Source organism: Alexandromys fortis, unplaced genomic scaffold (genome assembly GCF_014885135.2).
Source record: "Alexandromys fortis isolate MF-2015 unplaced genomic scaffold, M_Fortis_MF-2015_v1.1 scaffold_81, whole genome shotgun sequence".
NCBI lineage: Eukaryota > Metazoa > Chordata > Mammalia > Rodentia > Cricetidae > Alexandromys > Alexandromys fortis.
Window position 1 is genome coordinate 8,070,617 of NW_026067960.1, and position 27,138 is coordinate 8,097,754.

Below are 27,138 nucleotides of genomic sequence, written 5' to 3' on the forward strand. Positions count from 1 at the left end.
GAGGCTTCATGGGAGCTGGGGTTATGGGTCTCTGTCACTGGTTTACCCTTGTGCCTGGTCCTCCCAGAGTTGGCTTTTGAAAACTTTTTTGTTTTTTTATTTTTTAGAGACAAACCTGCTGTGTAGCCCAACCTGGCCACAAGCTGGTTTTTTTTTTTTTTTTTTTTTTTTTTTTTTGTTTGTTTGTTTTTTTTTGCCTTCATTTCCCCAATTCAGATTGGGGACAGGGGAAGGTTTTGTTTTATTTTTATATTTTTTGCTTTGTTTTTTAATTCAGACAGACTCTCATTAAGTAGCCCAGGTTGGCCTCCCAATAGAGAACCTCCTGCATCAGCCTCCCTAGGGATGGGATTATCTGTGTGTACCACCATGCCTGGCACCTATGTCTTTTCAATTAATTGTACTAAACCCCAAAGGGAGAGATTTGTGGAGTTTCTGCCATCAGCTGTTGATTCAACCGTGATAGTCAGAGACTGGCAGCTGTTCCTTGGCCAAACTCAGCGGGACTCATTTTACCCTCTGTTTTCCACTTTCTTCAGTGAAGTGTTATAATCACTTTGTTGTTGTTTTCTTTGTTTTTTTTCAAGGCAGGGTTTCTCTGTATGGGCTTGCAGATATGAACTTAATTTTACTGATGCAGGAACTGGCCCAGAAGGGTTCAGAAAAATATTCAAGATCGACAACAGAGAACACGTCAGTCTGAAGGTGACTCCATCTCACATCAGCGATATCTTCAAAATCAAGGGTAGTTCTGGGAAGAGGCCCCGGGGTCAGGAACCCACCTATGGGCTTTCTAAGTGAGGGTGCAGCTTAATCCAGCGCCTAGTTGCCCTGAACCCTCGGGGGGAGCATTCATTGGTTGGCCTGGTTGGGGTTTTTTTTTGGGGGGGGGGGGTTTGCGAGGCTGCTGCTGTGCCCACGCCTGAGCGAGCTGATGGCCACGCGTGCCCTCCACGGCCTCGGCTCTACGCTAGAGCGCGAACCCCGAAGCAGGTGGAACCTACAACGCAGCAAGGCCTGAGCCCTATCTTCCTAGCCTGACACCGCCAAATCTCCGCAGGTAAAACTCCGAGCGGTTGGAGCCCTGTCTGGTCCCTGACCCGCCCCAGGTCCCGCCCCTTGGTTCGGCTCCGCCCTGGCGCGCTCCTGCCACTGTCACCTCGGGCTCTGCCCCGCCCGAACCGCGCTGCCATTGGCGGTGGCAAAGCCGCCCCCGCGGGGGGGGGGGAGGGGGAGGGGGAGGCTTGGGCGATGAATGAAGCTTGAGTGGGCTGGGCGCGAAGGCCAGAGCGCAGGGCGCAGAGCGGCAGCCGGGTTCGCGGGAAGGTGAGTGCTATGGGACATGGACTGCGTTAGGGACTCGGACCAGGATGCGGACAGGGTCTGTCGCCGTTGCGGGACGCCTCTCAGAGGTGCCAGACCCCGACCCCGACCTGCTGACGTCAGCAGCGCGGCAGGTGTTTGCGGAGGCCGGGTTGGCGCGTGGTGCGATGTCTGGCGGTAAGCAGGCCCGGGCACTGGAGAGACATCCTGGGGCCCTTCTGTGGGTACAGGGCGTGACCGAGGGAGCCGGATGCAGAATCCACTCCTTGCTGCCAGCTGCCCGCGAGGGAGCTGTGAGTCTGCAGGAAAAGGGGGGGGGGGGAGGCAGAGCCGCTGCGCCAGAGCGAGAGGGAAGATGGGAGAGGGTTGGGGCACAGGACTGCACGTGGGGAGCCGCTCGGGTTGCCGGCCCGAATAAGGGGCCGCAATCATACACGGTCACAAGCCCCAGGAACAGGTTCACCTGCAGCGGCGACGGTTGCTAAGTCAGAGGAAAACGTGAAGCACAAAAGTTGCTCACGTGCGACAGGCTTTGTTCCTCCTAGGAGCGCGGATGACTGGGTCCCTGTGGCCCGGCACCATCCACGCCTCTCACGCGCGTCTCTAAGCGCAGGTGAACGCCAGCGAGGATTCGGGCCGCGTTTGGTGCCTCTTTGGCAGCTTGGCTTCAAACCCCGGACCCCGAGGGCAGTGTACCTCCTTCACGGTGAGAGGTCAGCATCCGCAGATGTACGGAAGTGTGAGATAGAGGCACACAGTTGCACCCGGCAGCTTGCTGGCCCCCCAGGCTCAGTGGCCTGAGATTAGCGTGATGAGACAAGGCCATGGGTATTTCTGTCTAGAGGCGCTGAAACCACGGTGGTTTACTCGTAATGGAACCAGTTCTCCATCTGTTTTAGGGCAGTGGTTTTTCTAGTTTAGTAAAAACCAACTCAGCTGTCTAGTCAACTGCCGTTAGGCGGCTGGGGCAGGTGGACGGCGGGGGAGGGAGTACCTGGGGTTTAGCAGAATTATTTATAAATCATAGCTGTGGTAATGGGGACAGCAGAGGCTGTTTGCTGAGCCTCGCATTTACTGGCTGGAGGCTTTGGACGAGAGCAGTCCGGGTCAGCTTTTTAAAAGTCCCCTGGCACCGAGGAGCAGGCTGAGGACCAGGATGTTGGAGTGCCTAGAGTGATATGGGAGATGCTGGAGATTTGTACTCTTGGTCAGCCACTCTCTTCTCAAGAAGAGAGGAAAGCGGGCCAGAGAAACAGTTACCGGAACAGCGCTGTATCAAGAACCGAAGGAGAACGGGTACCTTGTGCTGCAAAGAGCACAGACCATGTGTAAGACCGAGGGACTCTCTTGGTTGGGCCACCTTGATTTGCCTGCCCACTAGGAAAGGCCACCAGGTACTGCCTGGAAAATTCTTCCTGGATGATCTAATTGTGGTTCATTGGGTGTGGCCTCTGAAGCAGATGTGGACAAGTCCCAACCAGAACCTTCCCCGGTACTGCAGAGGGGCCAGGCAGGCAAGAGAAAGGCTTGTGACTGGGCAAAGAGAGGGGCAGGACAGACTTGTGAATGGGCCCAGGACCTGATGCCCGTTACAGCCCCTGGTATGAGGAACTCGCTGATGCCTGCCTGCCTTCCAGACACGCACGTTTTCTCAATCCACTGGTAACTGAAGTTTGGGACCGCGTGTTGTAACTGTGAGTCTTACAGAAGTCGCCTGGCTTAACGTATTTCCCACGTGGGGACTACTACACTGTGTGAATTTATACCTAAACTGGAACGGGTTGAGCTCCTAAACTTTCCCTGGTGGGTCCATTTCAGGATGAAGCATTTGAGACACAGAAGGGCCAATGCTAAGTCTGGCTTTTTGACAGAAAGGAGGGGACACCCCTGCTTCCTCTGGAGATACGGTCAATAGCTTCTGAAGTACAGAGACCAAGTACTTCCTTCCTGATCCCCATGACGGCTGGAAGAGAGTGTGGGTTAGTTCTCAGAAGCTCAACATCAAACTTGTTCTGGGATTCTGGTGGAAGTCTGGCCTCGGTGAGGTCTTGATGAACATGAGGGACAGGGAGGTACACCCCTAGTTCTCAGTCACTGTGAGTAATTGGACAAGTCCTCAGAGATTGTGTCCCCATGTGACAGGCGGCCAGAGTTCTGTATGACCAGTGAAGCCTGGAAGCCTTGCTGGAGTAGGGGAAATGGGCCACCATGCTGGACCTGGGTTGCATCATCTTGTGGGTCACTGCAGAGGCAACAGCTAGACCAGGGAGGTTTGGGCTCTTCCTCCCCTCTGCTTCCCTTGATCAGCCTCCAAACCTGCTGCTGTCAGATGGGGGCCCTATGATTTTCCCCAACACCCCGTGGACAGGTATCATGACCTCATTTTTGTTAGCATTACAAAGAATTAGAATCAACTGAGTTTCATGGCTCACACCTTTAATCCCAGCACTCAGGTGGCAGAGGCAGTCAAAGCTCTGTGAGTTCAAGGCCAGCCTGGTCTACATAGTGAATTCTAGGATAGTCAGAGCTACATAGTGAGACCCTGTCTTGAAAAATACAAAAAACAAACAAAAAAGAATTAGAATCCTGGACCACATCTGTAGATGAGAGTGGTGCTTTCTCAAACCTCATGCCTTTTATAAAGCTACTCACAGCCGGGCCATGGTGGCACATAGCACTCAGGAGGCAGAGGCAGGTGGATCTCTGTGAGTTCCGAGGCCAGCCTGGTCTACAAAGTGAGTTCCAGGAGAACCTATTACACAGAAAACCCTGTCTCAACCCCCCCACCCCAAGTACTCACATGTGGATCAGAAACTGGGGGCCGTGGGTAGGGTGAGGTTTACTTACTGCCATCGTCAGGGCTCCCCTTGGCACCAGATACCCAAAACCATGGAAGCTGAGGGACCTCCAACATGCCTCTTCCTCCACACCCAGGTGCTATTCAAGCTTTCCTTCCTTGCACCTGTCTTTGCCTTTGCCTTGTAACTAACTTTTAAGCCTGCAAGCTTTGGGGCATGCTTTGGGCATTGCCCCTTCAGACCCAAAACACAGAGAACACGTAGGATTATGCGAGGATGGTGCTTTCCACCCCACCCAGACATGCTTGGGACCCTTGAGTTTTGTACTTGGGGTCCTTTTGACCAGGATACCCTGCGAGTAAATTTGCACCCTAAGAGGCCACCCGGAGGCAGTGGCTGGCTCAGCCAGGAAGGTCCCTTATCTAGCTAGAGCTGCCCCCTTCTGAATCTAAGACGAACCTGAAAATCACAAAGGTTATCACCAGAGCCCCTCGCTGTCGTCCCCCCCACCAGAATGTAGAAGAGCCGTGGGAGCCATGAGAGCAGCCTCAGGGTCCCCCGTTGCAGTAAAACGCTGGTTCTGACCATCACACCCATAGACAGCCACGCGGCAGAGGCAAAGCAAGCTACTTCTGTCTTCAAGTGTCAGGTGAGCTGAGGGATAATAAATGAGGCATGTGGACCTTCTTGGAGTCCGGGAGTAACTGTGCCTCAGAAGTTGGGCACTGTAGATCTGTTTTCCATGAGCCTAGTGGCAGCTTGGCCCATTTGTGCAGAGGGCTGTATCCTTTACCTCACACCACATTGCAGGAGGAAACTGCAAACCAGAGAGGCTTCTGACTTGCCAAAGTGGGGAGCACTTGTCTGCCTTGGCCTCTGCTTCTCAAATACACCTTGATTAGCAAGGCTTCCATTCCTCTTTGTAGCATGGCGCCTGGCAGGGTCCTCTGCATGCTCCAGGAACCCCGGATATAGACAGGGTGGGAAAACCTACCTAGGTTGAGACTGCAGACCTTCTGTGTGGGACGGGTCATTCTGGACCCGTGCTGGTGTCTTGTACTCAGGCTCCCTGTTAATTAGTCCACGGCAGCTTCTGTGAAAAGCAGCTGGTTCCTGATCTTTTACCTGCATGTGGCTACCAGGTGTGCAAATTAGGTGCTTTGATAGCTGGCCCATATCCTGTCCCCATTGCCTGAGCCTCATTCTGAAGAGAAAACACACCACACTGTGTATAAAAGGAGATACCCAGGAGAAATTAGGGGACAGAGAAGAGTCCCAAGGTCACAGAGGGGTGGCAGCTGACCAGGCTGTGGTGTCAGCAGGAGTGCCCAGGTGAAAGGTTTGGTGGCCCCAGAGCAGTTCAGTGCAATAAATAGATACCTGCCTTTGTAATCTTCTCTTTCTGACTGGAGCTTCATGAGGGGTGTTGGGGTTGAGGGCAGAGGAGAAAGAAGAAGAGAGAAGAAGGCAGAAGGGAAGAGAAATGAATCGGGTCTGCTGACTGCCAAGGTCTAAGGAGGGTCTAGGATTTGGGTCTCAAAGGTGTCTCCAAAGCAAGGAGAGAGTAATGCTTGACACCCCAGCTTTGGGGCTTTAGGATGTCCTAGGGACGGCCTGCAGAAACCCAGGTGCAGGGACCTGGGGCAGAGAACCATTCTGAAATCCTGTCTTCCAAATTGCAGTGTGAGCTGAGGCCCGTGGGATGGCTCCAGCTGGGAGTGTAGAAAATGGATGGCAGAGGAAATAAGCAAGCAGGGGGAACATAGCATGCAGCCATACAAACCAGGCCTTTTCTCACAGATGGGGCTGCCTCTGACCACTGAGAGGAGGAGGCCACGACTGGATTCCTTCAGAACTAAAGACATCATCAGTGAGATGCTGCCCTTGCAGCCCTGAAGACAGCGTGGGGGCCTCGCAAGGGAATCTTGGTCATCTGTGGCCTCCTAAGATTGTTCACACGTATCACCTACACCTGTGCACATGCCTGCCCTCCCGCAGTGCTCAGGTGTGGAGTTGTCAGCTGACAGCAGGAGCCCCAGGGCTTCATCATCCTGGGCTAATCCGTTTGGCCTAATCCCACACGGCTGGGCTGCAGGGCAGTCTGGGTGGAGCCAGCCTGGCAGCCTGAGACACAGCACAGGCAAAGTCTGCTTGCTGGAGAGTGGGCTGTGTGAAAGAGCCTGCTCCTCCCCACCTGAGCAGTGGTGGCTCAGCAAAACCTTCTCCGACTAAGAGAGTTCCTCCGAGCCTTAGATCTTTTTCTTCCCCCATACACAGCAGCTAGAAGTGGAAGCAGGTGCAGGGGTGGGGCTGGCACGCAGGCAGTGCCCCCCACCAACAACTATTTAGTGGTGGTGGTGGGGGTAGTCACATGGTGGGAGTCTCAGTGTGAGAAAGGACTCTGTCACAGGATAGCTGTCAGGAGTACAGGGTACTTCTGAAGTAGTGCTGGACCTGCCTCCCATATAATTGGAGCTGGTGGGGATATGTCCAGGATAACCAGGCCCCCCACATTTGTCATGGACACAGGGGTGTTGGATGTTCTGTGAAATCCTCTTCCCTTGCTTACAGCAACGGGTGAGCAAGTCCTAGCTCCGTGTGTTTCGTCCCATAGGAGCCTGGATCCTGCTGATCTGCAGCTACACACGGTTGCGAGGAGCTCCTAAGGACTGTTCATGTACGGTTGCTGTGGGATCCTTGTGATGGGGACGGTGTCCTGGGGGTGGATCCCTGAACCCTGGTGCCTAGCAGAGATCCCACCCATAGCAGAGCAGTATCAGTAACAAAGCGTTCTCCAGAGAAGGACAGGCAACGAGAAATATAAGGGGATTTACTATTAGGGACTGGCTCATGAGATTACGAAGCTAAACATGTACCAAGATTGTGAGGACAGAAATCTGGGGTGCCAGGTTCCCTTGAACTCCACCCTTACACACACAGCCAGGCCCTCCAGAGGGTGGTGCCTATCGACTCCATGGTGACTCCTCCAGAAACCCCTCACTGACATGCTCACTGTGGCATGTGACAAATCCAGGGACACCTGCAGTCTAGCCAGACTGGCACTGAGGCTGCTCCAGCCATAGCAGAATCTAGCAGGTCCTAGGAAGAAACTTGAAAGCTAGCGGCTGGGACAGCTCAGCAGCACGGTCCTCCTGACATCAGAATGGCAGCTGTGGGTGTGGGCAATGGAGGCCCAAGGGTTGATATGCGTGCAATGACACCTTTCCCTTTTATTGGTGCTGATGGTGGGGTGTAAGTTTGTGCTGTTGTTCATGTGTGTGCAGGTCCACATGGTGTACATGTATGTGAAGATCTTGCCTTTTGAGGCAGGGTCTCTCGTTGATTTGGCAGGTAGACTAAACTGACTGGCCAGTGAGCCCCAGGAATACGCCTCTCTCCATCTCCTCCTTGCTGGGATTGCAAGCATTGCCCTGTGAAATTCAGCTTTAAAAAACAAGCAAGTCAGGTATGGCACACACCTTTAATCCCAGCACTTGGGGGGCAGAGGCAGGCGGATCTCTGTAAGTTTGAAGCCAGCCTGGTTTACAGAGCTACTTCCACAACAGCTAGGGCCACACAGAGAAATCCTGTCTCGAAAAACCAAAACCAAACAAATAAACAAAAAAATCATGTGTTCCGGAGCTTGGAACTCAGGTGCTCAGGCCTGCGAGACAAACACTTTACCAACTAAGTTTGGCCCTGTTTTAAACTTTAGTTTTTATTCACACGGCTGTGTGAGTATATACCTTCTGTGTGCAAGTGCCCATAGAGGCCAGAAAAGGGCATTGAACCTCCTGGAGCTGAGGTTATAGGCAGTCGTACAACACCTATGGGTGCTGGGAACAGAACCTGGGTCCTCTAGGAAAGCAACGCTCTTCACTGCTGAGCCATCTTTACCACCTCGCAGCCCTGCCCTTTTGTTGAGTGAGAGTCCCTAGCTGAGGTTGGCCTTGAACTTGTGATCTTCTGTCTCCAGCCCCCTCCATGTGCTGGTATGACCGGTATGAGCCACACGTCTAATCCGCTCTGCCACCCTACAGTGGAAAGGCAGCAAACAGAGCGTCCCTTGTTAATGTTTAAAGAAGGATTTCAACCTGCTCATTTCAGTGTAGAATGTAGATAAGTCTGGTTTTAGATTGTGCTTCAAATATTTGCCAGTGTTCTCAGCGCGGGTTAAACCGTGGTGACGCTGGTGCTTCGGGACACCGACGGCTAGAATACTACGGCGGTGGCTTTCATTTTCAAGGAAGAAATCCCTCTGCTTTCTACTGCCTGCTGCAATCTGGGTTCCATTACATCCTATGTATACCCATCTGCCTGTCACCTGTGTATCCCCGGTGGCAGTGGAGGGACCAAGTGGGCACGAGGCCAGCCCGGATTAAAGGCTAAAACACACAGCTCTCTGGTGACCTTGAGTCTGGCAACTTTGAGTCTTTCCCCTCCGACTCTCCCTGTGCCCTAGGAGTTGCTTTCTGTTTCAGCCCCAAGTTCCAAGGCTGGCGTGCCGTATGGCTGTTCTCATCTAGTCCTACGCCGCTCCCCTTTGTCCCTCCTCTGTCCTGTTCCGCTGCCGTTTGAGAAAGTGATGACTCAGGCAGTAAAGAGTGCGGTGCCCAAACATGAGGGCCTGAGTCAGAACCCCACGATATATGTAAAAAGATAGCATGGCAACACACACCTGTAATCTCTAATCTCAGAGCAAGGGAAACAGGGACAAAAAGATCTCTAGGACTTGCTGGGCAACTAGCTTAGCCAGATCAGTGAGCTCCGGGTTTCACAAGAGTTCCTGTCATAAAAGATGTGGCGGTGAGATAGCTTATCCCGTGGAGACACTTGCCACCGTGTCTGATGACCTGAATTCAATCTCTAGGACATATTTACTGGAAGGAAGAACTGACTTCAGCAAGCTGTCCTGTGACTGCCACAAGCAATCTGTGTGCACCCCCCCATAAATAAATAATTGCAATTTAAAAAATAGAAATTAATGGAGAAAGACACCCCGTGTTGGCCTCTGGCCTCTACATGAATGTGCACATATGTGCATAGACACACACGTATGTACAAGCTACTCTGCTGTCTCTGTGGGGCCCGGCTACACTGGCTGCCCAAGGAAGGTTTGACTCCCACGGCATGAACCGTCTCTGCCTCAGGTGCTCTCCGTCTTTCTCTGGCAGGGACACCAGCTTGTGGAGAAAGTGTTGGCCCAATGAGTAGTCCCCCCAGGCCTGATCGCTGGCACCGACTACACTAGGAATGTTTATGGAAGAATCTCTACTGCTCACAGCCGCAGATTAGAACTCCTGGCTCCTTGGCAGTGCCAGCTTGTTAAAGTCAGCCTGGGCCCAGTGGTGGGTCACAGTGTCCTCCAGAAGACGGCTGTGTTGTACTCTATGGACTCTAGAACCGTGTGGTTCAGGTCTGAATTACTGATGGCTGACTCTGCAGGCAGTTCTGCTCCTACGGCGGAAGACAGCTCAGGCAGGCAAAGCCTCTGAGTGCTGGTCAGGGCTCTCAGGGTGACTGCAGGCCTCCTCCGTGTCTCAGCTCTGCTCACTGCTTGGTGGCCCCATCTAATAGCTCTGCCTTCAGCATTTCCAGGCATGGCCACACCTTCAAAGTCTGCTGGAATCCAGTCCCTGGGACCAGGGCAGGTGTAGCTCACTAGCGGCAGGCCTGTGGTCAGGAGCAAGACGTATGAGTGAAGGGCTGGCCAGAGGCCACTCTGGGTCAGAGGAGGATGATCCCAGTGGTGGACTGTGTGGGCACTGAATGTTCATGTAGGAATTTCGACAGATGAGGGATCAGGTAAAGGTTTTCTAACAAGAAATTCTCTTCACAGAATAGACCCAGCGGCGAGACGCCCTCTCAGCCACCTCTTCTGCTTCTACCTGCCGTGCTGCCAAAGCCCTCCGCACCAGGCTGGAGATGCCCCAGCACGGGATGGGGGACAAGCATTTCCTTTCCCTCCCAAAGCACCTCTTGGCCAGTGCGTCCTCTGCCACAGAGGGCGGCTGTGACACTCCACCCAGCAGCAGGGCGTCCCCAGTCTCCTTGCGCTCTGCCCACAGCCCCCTGGACTCCTCCAGCCAACTCCTGTTCAAGCCCCAGGCTGAGAAGCGGAATAGCCAGATAGCCCGTGAGGTGAAGTACAAGTCTGCAGGACCAAAGAACACGCTGTGTGGTTGGCGAGCCTTCACCCCCCAGTGCTTGCAGGTCTTCAACACCCCCAAGGGCTTCCTCTTCTTCCTGTGTGCAGCCTCCTTCCTTCAGGGCATGATCGTGAACGGCTTTATCAACACCGTCATCACCTCCATCGAGCAGCGCTTCGACTTGCACAGCTACCAGAGCGGGCTCATTGCCAGCTCCTACGACATCGCTGCCTGCCTCTGCCTCACCTTCGTCAGCTACTTTGGGGGCCAGGGGCACAAGCCACGCTGGCTGGGCTGGGGCGTGCTGGTCCTGGGCATCGGCTCCCTAGTATTTGCACTGCCCCATTTCACCGCTGGCCACTACGAGGTGAAGATGGATGAGAAGGTGGGGACCGGGGCATGTCTGGGCAACGGGAGTCACGTGGAGTGTATGGACTCGGGCCTGTCCAGCTACCGGCTGGTCTTCATGCTGGGCCAGCTACTGCATGGTGTGGGCGCCACCCCTCTCTACACACTGGGTGTCACCTACCTGGATGAGAATGTCAAGTCAAACTATTCGCCCATCTATATTGGTGAGTGGGGCTCTCCAAGGAATCAGGACGGGTAGGCGGAAGGGACCAGATTGTGACATTGGTGGAATGAAGTGGATACCTTCTCGGAGCCTGGCTAGGTGATCTTATGCCCCTCCCTTGGTCATATGACCCAGGGGCCCCTAACTTGAAGTGGCACAGCCAGCAGGGTTTTATGAGACGGGGGAACAGATGCTGACTTCTCTAAGAAGCCCTGCAGGGACTTCAAGCCAGAATCTCGGCACAGGCCCACACTAGGCAGGGTCTGCTCAGGGACCCCCACGTCCTCAGGCAGAGCTAGGGCAGGGCATGCTGGCACTGAGCCTCTGTGTGGTTTGGAAGGAGTCCCGTGCAAAGGTAAGTGGGCAGGAATCAAGCCTGGCTCCCTGTGTGTTCTGTGTATACTCTGAGCCCGGCTCCCTAGGTGGTAAATCAGTGGTGAGAATTCAGGAATGCTGAGACTTTGAGGCAAAGCCACAACGCAGCTCATAGTTTCTATATCGTGGCCTGTGACCTTCAAGGCAATTGGTGTGATGTAGCTAATCTCGCTGTCTACCCAAGTGGCCTCGGGTTTCATACCCTCCCAGCTGAGGCTCCTGTTGGGGGCAGATGCAACAGGGAGCTCAGCATTCATTGCAGGCTCCGCTCTTTCCTGCAAACAGCCCTCGCTTCTGGCTGTGCCCACTTATGCCCGCCTTTCCAGTTCCTCCTTAATGAACACTGCCCTCCCTCACCATGCAAAGCAGAGTCATGGTATATCTGCTTTCGTATGAGCGCAAATGACATCCAAAGTGCACTTCTGGGGACGTTTTAAGAGCCGATGGCTGAATGTCATTCCCAGCCGCAGGCTGCACAGACGCACTCTGACCTAAAGGGGTTCACGGTGGAGCTGTAGACACAGGAGCATGGTGGGGGCATCTCTTAGGAGGGCCCACCACGTGGTGTGTGACGGCTGCACACTCCCTTGGCCTTCTAGCCATCTTTTACACGGCGGCCATCCTTGGACCTGCGGCGGGCTACCTGATTGGAGGAGCCATGCTAAACATTTACACGGACCTGAGCCAACGGTGAGTAACGGGGTATATCCGCCTGCCTTCCTCAGCACCCAGGATGCTGTGGGCCCCAAAGGATGTCTGATATACAATAGGAGGCTAGAGCAGGGAAAAGCTGGGCTAATCTTGGCTACAGGGGCTGGGGGTATGCAGGGGCTTTGAGGACATAACCCTGAGAGGTGGGAAACATAGAGGGGGGTGGGTTCAAGTTCACATGATTCTGAAGCCCTGGCTCTTCTCTTAAAGTGACAGGCACTGTGTCTATATCTTCAGTATCTAATTTTTGTAAACATAAACGGGAGCGTGAGGAGTGAGAGGGGTGGAGGGAGGCAGAGCGGGGAGCCTGGGGTGGCCCTGCTGGCTACCGTTCAGCAGGGCTGTGCAGATGGCCTGGCCCTGGGTCCTGTCACGGAAGGGCAGCTCTTGCTGAGTTTTCCTGGTGGCTGTGCTGGGTCTTGGGCACCACTCCACCTTGGGACTTTCTCTGCAGATGGCGCCAGCGAGGTTTCTAGTGCTCTGCCCCCTCACAATGCTGCCTCTAGCCCTGGGTTGATTCTGTGGGGTCAAGGGTGCGTGTTCTGTGCAGAGCCTGAGGTAGGTCAAGGCTCGTGTCCCCAGATCTGGATGTCTCGTGCCCCGTGGGCTCTGGGTTCTGAGTCGCTCTGCACATGGGGGTGGGAGCATGAGCCAGGCATCGGGGCAGCTTCCTGTTATACCAGCGCATAGGGGTTTACACTGCTGCCCTGGCCTTGCTGCCTAGTCCTTCATCCATCCTTCCTCTGCCCCTGAGCCTGCCATCCCTCCACCCCTGCTCCCCCTGCACCCTTCCCTTCCCAGGTATGAAAGCCCACTGGCCAGTTGCTCCCTTCCCATCACTTTTTCTGTTCAATTTGAGAGCCCCCCCCCCTCTCCTCCTATGCAGATGGCAGTTGGACGCCTAATGGTTCCTGTGTGGGTAGCTCAGTGAACTCCAGCTGAGCCCTCTGTCCCCTGAGCTCTGTGGCCCTGAGGATGACAGCTGGCTGGGGAGGGACACCAGCTGTTACTTGAAGCTCCTGTCCCCAATGGCCTTGCCCCCAGGGTCTCAGTTTGAGGCCCAGATGCAGCTTCCCTAGGTTCAGGAGTCAGGATCTGAGGAGCTGCTCTCTTAGTGAGTGGCCATTATCAGAGGGCCTCTCCAGTCTGAGGGAGAGGTGAACACAGGACTGTAGCTCCATGGGCCTCTGTTGCCCTCTGCACAGAGATCCTAGGGGGAGTGAGTACCCCATGCATGTGCTGGAAAGGGCATGGGTGACCAGTCAGTAATCCAAGGATCACTGCTTCTCCCAACAGGACGGAGCTGACCACTGACAGCCCTCTGTGGGTTGGCGCCTGGTGGATTGGCTTCGTGGGAGCCGGGATCATTGCCTTCCTCATCGCCATCCCCATTCTTGGCTATCCCCGGCAGCTGCCAGGTGAGCTCTCCGCCCTGGTACACGGGTCCAACCAGGAGGGGCTATCCCCGGCAGCTGCCAGGTGAGCTCTCATCCCTGGTACATGGGTCCCAACCAGGAGGGGCTATCCCCGGCAGCTGCCAGGTGAGCTCTCCGCCCTGGTACACGGGTCCCAACCAGGAGGGGCTATCCCCGGCAGCTGCCAGGTGAGCTCTCCGCCCTGGTACACGGGTCCCAACCAGGAGGCAGGGTATGTATTCTGTCCTGTCCTGTCCTCTTATCCCCATCATTTCCACTAAGGGGGAGTGGAATCTATGAACACGGTCTCCCCTCTATGTGGAGAGCAAGGTTGGCAAAACCAGCCCATTACCCCCTCCTGTGTCTCCTCCAGAAATGACCCCCTCGCTTCCCTTCTACTGGGCCCACAGGGCCCTCTACTCTCATATCTGCAATCCTGTCCCGTGACAACCTTGCCTTCAGGCCTTAGATTGCAATGCTGCATATGTGTCCGCATGCCATGTTCTCAGGTCCTGAGGGGGGTGGAGGAGCCAGTGTGGGGGCAGCCTCCATGGAATACGCGATGTCCTCTAGAAGCTGTAGTCTACCGACTCTGTCCCTGCAGGCTCCCAGCGCTACGTCGTTATGAGAACAACTGAGACCCAGCAGCTGAAAGACCATGGCCACAGAGCAGTGAGCAACCCGGCTTTCGGCAAGACTGTCAGAGACCTGCCCCTGTAAGGAGTGTGCGTGTGTGTATGTGTGTGCGCGTGTGTGAGGCCTCTGAGGCCCTCCCCAAAAAGTCCCTCAGGCAGAGTTGGCCACTCTTGCCTTTTCACTGGGTATCACCTATGTGTTCACTACCAGAAGCTTCAAGGATCTGCACTTCTGAACCAGACACAGGACAGAGAACCACAGGTGCAGAGGCCTCTCCCAACTCCTGCCTCTCTCACTGACCAGTCCCTCCCTCCCCTGGGGTGGTCTTTTCCAGGCTTTCTCTCTTCACTCTATCCACCTTTCCTGTCTGTCTGTCTGTCTGACCCAGCTCTGCTCTCTGTATGTATCAAGCAAGGTACAGTCTCTGAACTACTGGGGTCTTAGAGAATGATGCGGATTCATATGTCCTGATCTACCACTTGGGAGCTGAGGGCTATTATGGGCGGGGCTGAGTTTCACAGCCTGTTATAACACGGGGAGGGCAAGGGTACCCTCCCCCCAGAGATCCCAGAGGAACAAGGTGAGGCTGGAGAAGGTGGTGGTGCAAGGCCTCACAGGCTTTGATTTTATTACTGCTCACCTAGGAGAGCCAGGGGCCGCCAACTTAAGAGGCCTGAGTGTTGTCAAAGGCTGCTTGTTCATTTCCCAGCCACTCAGACTCAAATAATCACACAGAAACTATGTTAATTGCAATGCTGTTTGGTCAATAGCTTAAACATATTTCTGGCTAACTCTTTTTTTTTTAAATATTTTTATTTATTTATTATGTATACAATATTCTGCATGTATGCCTGCAGGCCAGAAGAGGGCACCAGACCTCATTACAGATGGTTGTGAGCCACCATGTGGTGGCTGGGAATTGAACTCAGGGCCTTTGGAAGAGCAGGCAATGCTCTTACCCTCTGAGCCATCTCTCCAGCCCCTCTGGCTAACTCTTATATCTTAAATTAACCCATTTCTATTAACCTTTGTATCACCATGTGGCTGTGGCTTACTGCGTAAAGTTTCCTCCTGTGTCTGGCGTGTCTCAGGCAGGCCTACATAGCTTCTCTCTGACTCTGCTTATTCTCTGTATATATCTCTTTCAGCCTGGCTTTACTCTGATAAGCTATTGCTGAAAGAAGCTTCTTAATTAGCCAATGGCAATAAAACATATTCACAGCATACGTCACCTCCCCTTTCCTGTCTAAATAAAAAGGAAAGTTTTAACTTTAACATAGCAAGATTACATATAGGAAAACAGGTATCAAGTAAGAATTATAGTTACAACATTTATATCTACTTTATCTTTTATCATAACTAACGAAAACTATAACTATCTATTCTTCAATCCCACCAAAGAATTCACAAGGATATAATATTACCTAAGTTAGCAGGAAGTGCATTGTTAGCAACTTACAAAACTCTAGAATTGACAGAGACATCTCGCTGCCTGGACAGTCACCCAAGGTTCTTCTGTATCATTGGAGCATCCATCTTCAGCCTACAGGCCCATAGTTGCTGGAAGACATTTCCATGAAGCAGGAAATTTGAAGATCTGTTTGGCCTTGTAATGTCAAAGTCCATCAGTTACTTTCTTCTGTGTCCTTCAGAATGTCTGGCAGACTCTTTCACGAAGCAGGAACCCTGAAGGACTGTCTCACCTTCTTTAGGCAACTTCAGTCATTTTTCTGTAGGTCCTGCATGTCCAGTTCATACAGCACAGCATCAAACATTCCAGGCAAGAACAGTTTCTTGCCCAAATGTCTAACCAATTCCGTAATAAGTTTCTTTGATGCCCATTATTCTCTTGAAGCAGCTTGGTGCTGCCAGGAGCAGATGTGTCTCATTGACATGAAAAGTCTAAGTTCTTAAAACATTTTAAATGCCATATTCTGAAGGTCTCTGAAAGATTTGAAGATACCTCTCTAACTGAAATATATCTCTATATATCTAGAAAACCTAACTAACACGACTACAAACTTGACTATTATAGATGGCTATCTATTAACCTGTATTTCTTAATTATACATTACATTTTTAATTGAACTGTTCAAACACAATACCTTAATCAAGAGAAGAAATATATATGTATATATATTAAATTTGTACCAATAAACCAATATCCATACCAAAGCAAATCTCTATAGCATATCCCCCTTTAAATGTAAACAATAATCGGGAATTTGGCCATAGTTCTCTCCAAACTGCTTCCTGCTTTTTGTTGGGTGAAGTAATTTTGAGGGATGTTCACAATGACCTTTGCGGGGGGGGGGGGGGGGGAGGTCTTGGTCCATCAAACCACATTAGTCTAGAAGAATTCCACAGATTCTCATCCTCTGTGGAAACAAAAGAAGAACCTCTTTTCTAAAGCATCAAGTCCTTAGACCCAAATTTTAAAGTCAAGATACCTTTAAAATATATATGTTGGTTTAGCTTAGCAGCCCATATAATGAAATGTCTCTGTGTGCTCATTCACAGTCAAAAAATAAAAGAAAACACAATAGTATACATAATCCAGATGCTCTGTGTATATTTCATCTTTACATGGCTTATTTTCCTTTACTTCTTTAATCTATGACGGTCTGTAATCTGTCTCTTTAAATATTTTGGTTTAAAATGATTTGCTTCTTTTTATAACTCTCTATACTTGTTTTCTTCTCTCTCCCAAGCCTACCTACATTTATCCAACTCTGTGATCCATTTAGAGAACTTTTTATCTGAATCTATCTTTATTGTGTATCTGTAATTATTTTCTGATCAGAAGTTCCTTTTTTATTGCTAAGCAGGCATGGCTAGGACCACCTCCATGGTCTTGGCTGTTGGCTCTGCCTAGTCCAACATGGCAGAGGCCTGTCCACTACCTCTGAGACTGCAGGGTGGGAGCCACGCTCACCACCACAACTCTGCCAAACAGTTGGCCCATGCTGCCACTGAGTAACTTGCATCACGCTGCTCACAAACCCCATTCAAGTGCTTGGCCTCCTGAAAGAGCCAGAGTATGTGTTGGCAGCATGGCCCAGGAAGCCGCTGTTCTGAAACCATGTTTTTTTTTTTTCTGCTACCACTGAATCAGGAAGACTTCTTTTAAAGGAGCTATGGCATGCCACCAGCAAACAGAGCCCATCCAGGAAAAAAAGTGGCTAAACTTCGTTTTTTTGTGTGCCTAGAATTTCTTTCCAAGCTCTCTCAGGTTTTACGTGGATTTAGCTAGCACACGTTGGTGCCAATTTGTTGTCAGAGGCCACTTGTTTGTTTCCCAGCCGCTCAGACCCAAATAATCACACAGAAACTATATTAATTGCAATGCTATTTGGCCAATAGCTTAAGCATTTCTGGCTAACTCTTATATCTTAAATTAACCCATTTCTACTAATCTGTGTATCACCACGTGGCTGTGGTACCAGGTAAAGTTCCCTCCTGTGTCAGACATGTCTCGGGCAGGCCTACATAGCTTCTCTCTGACTCTGCCTACTCTCTGTATATATCTCTTACAGTCTGGCTTTACTCTGTTAAGCTACTGGCCGAAGGCAGCTTCTTTATTACCAATGGTAATAAAACATATTCACAGCATACATCACCTCCCACATCTGCTGAGCCCCAGGCATGACTGGACTGGCTGAAGGCCTGCTAACCATGGTCTTAAAATTAGCTTCTCCTCACCCCAATAGCAGAGCTGTCTGGGGAAACATAATATGGCATGAGCTTTGCCCAGCTTTCCCCATGGGTCTCTTACCAAGTACTATACAGTAAGAGTTTCATGCCCAGGGTTAGTGTCTGAAGCCAGGTGCTGGAACTAACAAGCACAGGAACATGTGCCTCCTTCAACAGTCATGAAAGGCATGACCAGTTCTCAGGGCAAACTCCAGAATCTCAGCCAACCAGCCGGCGGTGGGATTAGACACCTTGTGTAACATGTTCTGCATGACAGAGCCACCCTTATCCTCAGCCAACAGCCTGAAGCTAAGCAGGTCCAGGCAATACCTTTGGAACGGACCAGCCTGTGCATGGCTCTCCAACACCAGATATACCCCAGGTGGGAAGGGGCCGGGAGGAGTCAGCACCCTGAGCCTGTAAGTCCCTGATGGGGCCAGGGTTCCTCCACACCTGCTTTCCTTTGTCAGGACACAGAGTTGGGCAAATGCCTGGAAAGCCCTTTCAACCTTCAAGTTAAGAAGTAAAATTTAAAAGAGTTGGGTGCGCTCTACTTTAGAAGGAATCCTCTGAGCGTCTCCCTGGGGCCAGTCTGATCTCCCAATGCTCCGGTCGGTGTCTAGGAAGCAGTGGGTATGCACTCCCTCAGGGAGCCTGCTGACCAGGGCTGAGCTGATCCTGGCTTCTCTTCAGATCCTCCCCATGCGGAGCTTGAGTATGAAGCTGTGTGCAGCTCCCTGGCTGATGTCCAGGACTGTTATCTCTTAGGTTTGGATCTGTCAGAGAGAGTGGCTCTCATGGGGGCAGCGACGTGTGCGGGAGGCAGGGAGCAGGTACCAGCTCGCCAAGCCTTGGTAAATAAAAGGAGCAGGACAGATATAGCAAGCAAGCAGTGATGTCCATCCTCTCCCTAAGAGCCAGGCTTCTAGAAGCAGCTTTACTGCAGAAGACGGTGTAGCTACTGCACCATGAGCTGACTTCAGGGAATACCCTGCTTCTGTGTGACCTGTGCCTGAGATAGGTGACCGTGGGACCCTGTAATTGCTTGCATGATGGCCACCTGGGTCCCCAGGCTTCGTTCCCAGGGGCTCTGTAGTGTTTCACACCAACCAGTCTTCTGTTCGATGCCACAGTCAGCACATAGCCCTCACCCAGGGGAGCTGACTCCCAGCCAGCAGGTAGGCAGGGCCTTTAGAATCACTGCTCGGATGAGTGGTCTCTTTTGGCCAGGGTCTGTGCTGCCACACCCTGGCTGCTCTGCCATGTGGTCCTGGGAAGGCAAGTCAGGCACCTTCGCAGCTGTGTGGCTGCAGGTGTGGCTGATGCCTTTCACGTCCCAGCAAGGACAGCAGCTGGAGGGAACCCAGGGGCTGCAGTGCTGGGCCCTTAGAGTCTCAGGACCCCGGGCCAAAGTCGCCGTGGGATTAGCAGGCTGCATCTGACCGCCAATCCTACTGTCAATCCTGGTGTCCTATAACCAAGAGAAGGGGAGCTAGCCAAACCCACTAGGGACTCACTCCTTGAAGGTCCTTGTTTCCAAATACATATGCCTGCCTCTTCTCCCCGGAGTTTGTGGTTGGGAGCTTGAACCTCTCTTGGTAACTCCTTTGCCTTCCAGATCCCTATACCTTGGTGACCTCTTAGCCCTTGGTGGCCCCCACCCCTTGTCCAGCCTTGGTGGTCACCCTCCCCCAGAGCCTCTGCTACTTTGTCACAATGGCTACCAGGGGTGATTACTGCCTTCATTCACTTGGGGTCTGTCTCCTTGTCCCTACACAGAAACTGGAGCTCAGCCACAGCTGTGACTGGTCTCTGGAACTGGTTTTAGCATTGAGGACAGGTGTACCAAAGGCTTACAGTGGTTCACTACCTGCCAAGCCCGGCCTTTCGCCCGCTCCAGGTGTGTCCCTGGGATAGCTACGGGCACCACTTCACTGCCTTCTTAAAACCAAGGCCCTTTGTATCGATAGCTTCAGGAACGGCAGGTTCCTGGCACACAAACTCTGGCTCATCCTGACCCTCTGTCTTTTTCTGCCCTCTGTTCCCCTTTCACCCAGCTCCATCTGGCTCCTCCTAAGAAATCCCACCTTCATCCTGCTCTGCCTGGCAGGGGCCACCGAAGCCACGCTCATCGCTGGCATGTCCACGTTCGGCCCCAAGTTCTTTGAAGCCCAGTTCAGCTTGAGTGCTTCCGAAGCCGCCACGTTGTTTGGTAAGGAGACTGAGCATTGACGTATACTGTGGAGAGGGCTATGACTCCTGCACACGCTAGTCATAGTCTTCAAATTCCAAGTGGACAATGCTCCCGGGGGGAGGGCAGGGCCGACTCCTACACACGTTACCACCATTCACTGCAGAAATGGTCTGAGCCCGGATGTCCCCATGAGCCATGCAGCTGGTGCCCCGGAGTCTTGGGGTCTAAGTTTGAATCCCTGTACCTACCTGACAGGATTCTGTGGCAGTCTGACCTTGCATGGACTGCAAGAGTGGACACTATCTAGAACCCTCACTCAACCAGCACCCACGTCCTCCCTGTGCGGAGGGCAGGGCTGCAGCCTTGCTGATCACACTTTTGCCCCATGCACTGGTCAGCGCTGGGCTCAGCCTAGGTACTGACCAGTGTGGGTGGAGGTCAGCGCTGGGCTCAGCCTAAGTACTGACCAGTGTGGGTGGAGGTCAGCGCTGGGCTCAGCCTAAGGTACTGACCAGTGTGGATGGAAAGCATCAGCTACAGCCCACCCTGCAGATCTCATTGTCTGGGTCGTGAGAAGGTATCATTTGTGACCCCACTTTTCCCGGACACATCCTTACCTGGCCCAGACATCCATACCTGATGGCTCCCTCTCTCTCTTACCACTTTCCCGTGCCGACACACCCTCCCCTGCCCCTTGTATACCCACTATGGACCTTAGTCATTGAGATCTGGGCTTCCAGGTGGCCTGAGAGAACCCACCCTACACCCACGGCTCTCCCTAAGCACCCATGGTGCTCATTCTCCCGGTTCCTCAGTGTCCACAGTAGTGCCGCAGCAATGACAGGCCTAGAGTTTCTGGGCCCTTACCGAGTTCCTTCCTCAGGATACCTGGTGGTGCCAGCAGGCGGTGGCGGCACGCTCCTGGGTGGCTTCCTGGTGAACAGGTTCAAGCTCCGTGGCTCTGGGATCATCAGATTCTGTCTGTTCTGCACCTTGACCAGCCTACTGGCCTTCTTTGTCTTCCTCATGCACTGTCCCAACATGCCCATGGCAGGTGTGACCGCTAGCTACAATGGGAGGTGAGCCTGGGAAAGACCCCACCTTCCTGAGGGCTGTCCCTGGGAGGGAGGCATTGGTCACAGCAACCTGCAGGCAGAATGTCTGCACGGCTGCTAACACACATCCAACGGCCCATTTCTGCAGTCTCCTGCCTGAAGGCCGCTTGGACCTGAGGGCGGCTTGCAACGCCATCTACTGTTGCCAGCCGGAGCACTACAGCCCCCTGTGTGGCTCAGATGGCATCATGTACTACTCCGCCTGCTTTGCGGGCTGCCCCGCGGGTGCTGAGACGGGCCCGGATGGCCAGAAGGTGAGTGTGGTCACCGCCCACTGCCCTGCTCTGGCCGGGACCGGGAAGCATCTGCCTTCCTTATATGATCAGCGTTGTTGTTGGGCTCCCCAGATATTCCGAGGCTGTAGCTGTGTCCTTGAGAAGGTTTCCTCTGGCTTGGGCAATGCTACCGCAGGGAAGTGCACTTCCACCTGTCAGAGAAAGCCCCTCCTTCTGGCTCTCGTGTTCGTTGTAATTATCTTTACCTTCCTCAGCAGCATTCCAGCTCTGACCGCCACGCTACGGTAAGAAGCTCTCACCATGTTTTTCTCTCGTAGTACCAGCAGGTGGCGCTCTGCAGATGCTGGTGGGCCCTGGGGTACCCGCAGGCCCAGGAAATGGGCCTCGGTCTAGGGGCATCGGAGTTGACTGTCTCTGGTACCCAACGAGGTGTTTGGCACCTAGGGAGGTGGTGATGCGGCCAGGACTCTTGCTGGCAGAGGGGTCTGAGGTGCGCAGCCAGCTTCCCATGGGCTCTGACGATGCGATTTTCCTTGCAGGTGTGTTTGTGATCAGCAAAGATCCTTCGCCCTGGGGATCCAGTGGATTGTCGTGAGAACACTAGGTACTTTGGGGGGTGAGGAAGCCATGGACAGGTGATCATAAATAAGGCACCTAGAGGTGTCCTATCACCAAGCTGTGTGTTACTATGGAGGCGTTCAGCCATGTTTCTCACTAAGATGGGCCTTTCCCCTAAATGCCCACTAGAGGGACCCATTGTCATTTATTTACCCAGTAGGTGGCCTTGCCTCAACACAAAAGGGCCCTTTTGAGGAACCATGGCACTCCTTACCCAATGCCAACTCTTCAGAAAAAGGAGTGAAGTCCCCTTTCTACCCCCGAGCACATGAATGGACAATATGGCCTTGCAATGGTCTCTCCCTGTGCCCTCCTTTCCTTCTCCCATCAGGGCCCTAACCGAACTCTCTCTGGCAGGCAGTATTCCGGGGCCCATTGCCTTCGGCTGGGTGATTGACAAGGCCTGCCTGCTGTGGCAGAACCAGTGTGGGCACCAGGGCTCCTGCTTTGTATACCAGAATGAAGCCATGAGCCGCTACATGCTCATTGCAGGGCTCACATTCAAGGTGAGATGGCCTTCTGGGGTCTGGCTGCACTCTGCTTCCGCCCTCTCTTTAGCCTCCTGCCTTATCCTGTACAAAGGCGCAGCTATGGGCTTATAACCACCCTAAATCCAGGTCCGTCCCCCCTCCGAGGATGAGCAGCCCTTCAGTTTGCAGGGACAGAGCAAGTGCGTGTCTTTAAGGGGACAGTGCCAGGTCCTTCCACCTTCTGTTGGCCTCTGCGTTTAACCAAACGGTAGTTTTCATTCCCGAACTGACACACCGGTTCCCCATGAGGGACTAGTTATGCAGGAAAGGCGTGTCTTTCTTCCAGAAGAGCAGAGCGAGTTCTACAAAAGCAGCCTCAGGCTGGGCACGGAGCCCCCAGGCTGGCGAGGGCCAACATCTCCTCCTGTCTCCCCAGGTGTTGGGTTTCCTCTTCTTTGTCACCGCCTACTTCCTGTACAAGTCCCCGTCGGTGTCCTCGGGTGCCCTGGAGGCCTCCCTGCCCAGCCAGTCCTCAGCCTCCGACAACCCCACAGAACAGCTCCAGAGCAATGTCTGACAACCACGGGCCCTTCTACGTTTCCAGAGGGCTCTTCCTGGAGACCCTAACCCCATCCTCATGGGGGGGGGGCAACACTGAGGACCTTGCAAAACTTCACACTGTATTCTGGGGCCTCGCCCTGCCCTGTACTGTGACCGAGCGGCCTCTGAGACACTGAGGAGGGAGGAGTGTGTCACGTATGAACCAGACACGTCCCTGAGCCCCGCAATCTTGGAGGTATCACTACATTTCGTGGATGTCATGGGTCCTGACTTCCTGCCCGACACAGGGCAGCAGTGCCCTGGGCGGCTCCATCCACTGGAACCAGCCACCTAACATTTGCTTGAATCTGCTCTTACTGCCTGTCCTCGAAGCCTGGCGGCCTCTGGCTGGGCAGGAGCAACTTGAATCATTATGTCTGGACTGAACAGTGTTTATGGAATCAGATTTGTACCTGATCATGTGACTCATGTCCAAGCAAACTGCAGAGAGGGTGAGATCCCATCTGTGGTGCCACGCAGATTCCGCAGGCAGTGTGCTTCCATGTTTTGGTATGGTTATGTACATAATATATTTTAATATTTAAAGCAATTATTTTTGTGTGGCGTTTTATTTATTTCTATGGTGTCTATGATTTGGCAGGTCAGCCTGCCCATCTTTGATGTAGGTTACCATAGCAATAGGCTGTCCCAGAAATTGGTTGGGCACACAACACTTCCCAGGAAACACCCCTATTGCCTTTGTGACCAGGAGCAAAGCAACAGTGGTGCAGGCTCCTGTCTCCTGGCCCCTAGGAGACAGGCTTTGTCCCAGACCTCTGGACCTTCCCCACTTCCTGAATGAATCGGGCCACATCTGTGAGCCTTGGGGTTGGGCACAGGGTGGCCACACACTGCTATCAGTAAGGTATGAGGTCTGCAACCATGTGTACTCTGTAGATACAAGTACATGCAACATGAGCTGAGAGACATGCACACACAGAATGCCTGCACTGCTAACAACCCAACTCCAGGGAAATGAAGGTTGCAGGGCCTCTATCGCAACTCATAGCCAAGCCCCTCACAGCTGCGGAGAAAATGCAACCAACGTGCTGTTTTGGGTCTCACACCATCACTGTGTGTTGGGGGGCAGCCAGAGAGGAGGTGTGTGTGTGTATGCATGCATACAGAGGTCAGAGGACAACCTCCATTGCCCCTCCTCACGCACCATCCACTTTGGTTTTTGAGACAAGGTCTCTCACTGGCTAGGAGCTCACAAAGCCAACTAGGTTCTCTGGTTGGGGGATCTGCCTGCCTCTCTTTCCCTAGTATTGAGATTACAAGTGTCTGGCTCTTTGCCTGGGTATCGGGGATCCATCTCATGTCCTCTTGCTTTCACGGCAAGCACTGCCTCCCTAGCCCATGAGCCTCATTTTGAAAGGTCACTCCACTTTCCTTCTTATCAAACCATACATGCAGGTCACAGGATCTAAGCCCATAACCCTTGGGGCTGGAGTTCAGACTCTCATAATTCCTGTCCAGAGAAGTGATGGGTCCTCAGGAAGACGAAAGGTACCACACTGTCACACAGAGCCATGCAGTCACACCAACACACAGACACAGACACACACACACACATGTGCACATACACACAGCCCCCCTGGCATTCCAGCTCAACCTGCATGACCAGCAGGGCTCCCAAGGCCATCCCTCTAGCAGGATTATGAGTGATGAAGGCAGGGAGGCTCTGTGCATAGGCCGATGCCCTGGTGAGCCAGCCTGACTTTCCTCCCTGGAACCTGCTGGCTTCCATCAGCTGAGCAGTGAAACCTTGGCTTCTCTGATCACGGCCTTGCCCTTTGAACACACGGCAGCCCCACCCACTGACTGTGTGACCCCAAACGACATGCTGGGTTTTTCTGTGCCTTGATTCTCCTTTCTGCAGAAGACTTCACGACTCCTGTCTCAGCAAGGCAGGCTGCTGCTCATATTGGCTCCTGCATCAGGTTCAGATCCCTGCCTGGTTCTCACAGTGGAGTCTGAATACTGCTTCTCGCCAGACTTCACACCTGATGACCCCTGCATGCCCCACTGAGGAGCTGGCCACGTTCACAGCAGCTTTTTCTGACCATGTCTGGATGCCCCACTGAGGAGCTGGCCAAGCTCACAGCAGGTTTTTCTGACCATGTCTGGATGCCTCGCTCTGTTTTCTGGGCACCTTGATATCTCCTGTGCATTTTTAGCTGAGACATGGACATTCAGTGGACCTCACCTAGAGAAGAGACATTGCAGAAATCCCATCAGATGGACAAGTGGCCCTTTCATGAGACATAAGCTACAGTGTTCTTACTGGAGATTCCAGTTAACTGGGTATATTTCTATCTATTATGTCTGGTTACCCAGGTACAGAGTGGCCTCAGCTCAGAAAATGTTTCTTCTGAGGCCCCTGGGAATAGAACCTAAGAGTGGACTCAAGAATCACCAATCCAGGGACTGAGGCCAGGCCCCGCCAGTGTCCTCCCAACCGCGCCCAAGCTACCAGGACTCAGGCCATTCCATCTTTGTCACTCACAGTTCCCTCCCTGAGACAGAGCCCCAGGATCTAGCCCGTGAGGGCACCAGGACCTCAGGGATTTGACTTTCAGTGACTCATGCTATGCAAAGCCCCATGTGCTAGCGCCTAGAGAACACCTGTGGAATATGATGAGTCATGTGACCCCTGGAGGTGACCATGTGCCTTGCCCTGCTAGTCATCCAAGGGAAGGAAATTCACACACACACCAGGACAGAAACCTCCGGGCCCCCACGTGAGAGGCAGCTCTGAAGAGAGACTTGGCTTTTCTTTTGGGGTCTCTGGGCACACTCAGACTTCCCTGGGATTCTCAGATTCCTCTGTAACCAGAGATCCCCCGCAGGTGGTAACACTTTGTCTTGGCGAAGGAAAGAGTCAAGGCCCAGATGAGAATCCTCCACAGCGCTCTGGCCACAAGTGGGCTAAGCTGAGAGGGTGTCAGAAAGGGCTGCACTATGGGGGCAGCAGCTTCTGGACCCGGCGTCTCTGGAGCTGTGCAAGGTTGGAGGCTCATGTCTGACAGCAGAGCTCTTCAGAGACCAGTGCTTGCCCAGGCTGGACTGGCAAAGCTGTGGTGCCCAGCTGGCTTTCCTCTGCTGCTCACGCACATGGCTGCAGACAGGCTCCAGGGTCATAGTCCTGCTGAGTGGTACAGGCCGTCTATCCCACACCTGGCTACCCTCCATCCCAGGGGTCAACCAGGCTGCCTGTGAGGAGAATCCCAGCATTCGGTGGCGCTGTCAGGAGCCCACAACGCCCTCTTGGTTTTCTGCGAAGGGAGCTTCTGCTAGCTGGGACAGTGAGATATACTAAGCTCTGGGTAATGCTTCTGGCTTTATGTCTGGGGCTCTTTTCAAGTACCAAGTGCCAGTGAAGGGCCAAGAGCTGTCGGGTCATATTCCTTTTCTTCCTATATTTAGTTAAAAATAATCAAGCAATTGCAGAACTGCGTTAAGACTCAGACAATGCCGCCCCTTTTCTGGTTAGCAGATATCTTGTGGGATCACTGTCTCCTTAGCTCCCCAGATGGAGAGGAGGGGTTCCTAGGCCTCCACAGGGGCTGTATACCTGGAGAGCTGCGTGCTAGGGGGTTGCACACCTGGTAACTGGATGCCTGGAGGCCACATGCCTACCTGTGCACACTATGGACCTAGGCTGTCAGGCCCGTATCAAATGCCTAGCTAAGATCCCGACATCCCACGTCTTTACCTTGGTCCCAGCTCCCAGGGCACAGAACCCTCTGTGCCCTGTGCCAACCCAGTGGAGACCAAGGGCAGCTATCAAGCTTAAGCATTATCTTCCCATTCCCGAGCTGGCCAGTCCCTACTCCTCCAGCAGAGGCCTGGCATGGAACTCACCATTTATAGGATGGCTGGGCCTGTGCTCTGCCCCAAGACTCTGCTCCATGAAGCTGGAAGCTTGCATTTCACCTTTCTGAGGAGATGCTTAGGTACACATTTTAGAATCTCTGACTCAGGGGGGGAAACATACACACACACACACACACACACACACACACACACACACACCACACACACACAAAGCACTGATTCCCAGAAGCCTCTGAGCAGATATGGCAAAGGCCATCATGGTTAGTGCTGAGAGGGACAGGAGAGTACCCAGAACCACCACAGCCCAAGACATTGCCTATGGCTCTGCAGTGTCCACATGTATTTAGGGTGGCCCAGACCGGAGGGGCCTGGGTGGCCTCACTGGCAAGGGTGA

The 27,138-nt window shown here is 53.1% G+C and overlaps 1 protein-coding gene across 7 annotated transcripts; it reads left to right on the forward strand.

Annotated features, from left to right (window-relative positions):
• The first annotated feature begins 1,268 nt into the window (after window positions 1-1,268).
• Window positions 1,269-23,448, forward strand: Slco4a1 (solute carrier organic anion transporter family member 4A1). Of its 7 annotated transcripts, XM_050153073.1 has the most exons (12): window positions 1,337-1,500; window positions 9,961-10,842; window positions 11,816-11,906; window positions 13,224-13,345; window positions 13,947-14,058; window positions 19,729-19,883; window positions 20,749-20,944; window positions 21,069-21,234; window positions 21,328-21,500; window positions 21,756-21,820; window positions 22,192-22,340; window positions 22,741-23,448. In XM_050153073.1, the coding sequence occupies exons 2-12, from the start codon at window positions 10,047-10,049 to the stop codon at window positions 22,879-22,881; spliced, it is 2,166 nt and encodes a 721-aa protein (XP_050009030.1). In that variant the 5' UTR covers window positions 1,337-1,500; window positions 9,961-10,046; the 3' UTR covers window positions 22,882-23,448. The 7 variants fall into 7 exon arrangements, with proteins under 7 accessions (XP_050009024.1, XP_050009030.1, XP_050009023.1 ...); XM_050153067.1 differs by lacking the exon at window positions 1,337-1,500 and adding an exon at window positions 1,269-1,326 and having other exon boundaries at window positions 21,069-21,500; XM_050153066.1 differs by having other exon boundaries at window positions 21,069-21,500.
• Window positions 23,449-27,138: the final 3,690 nt, after the last annotated feature.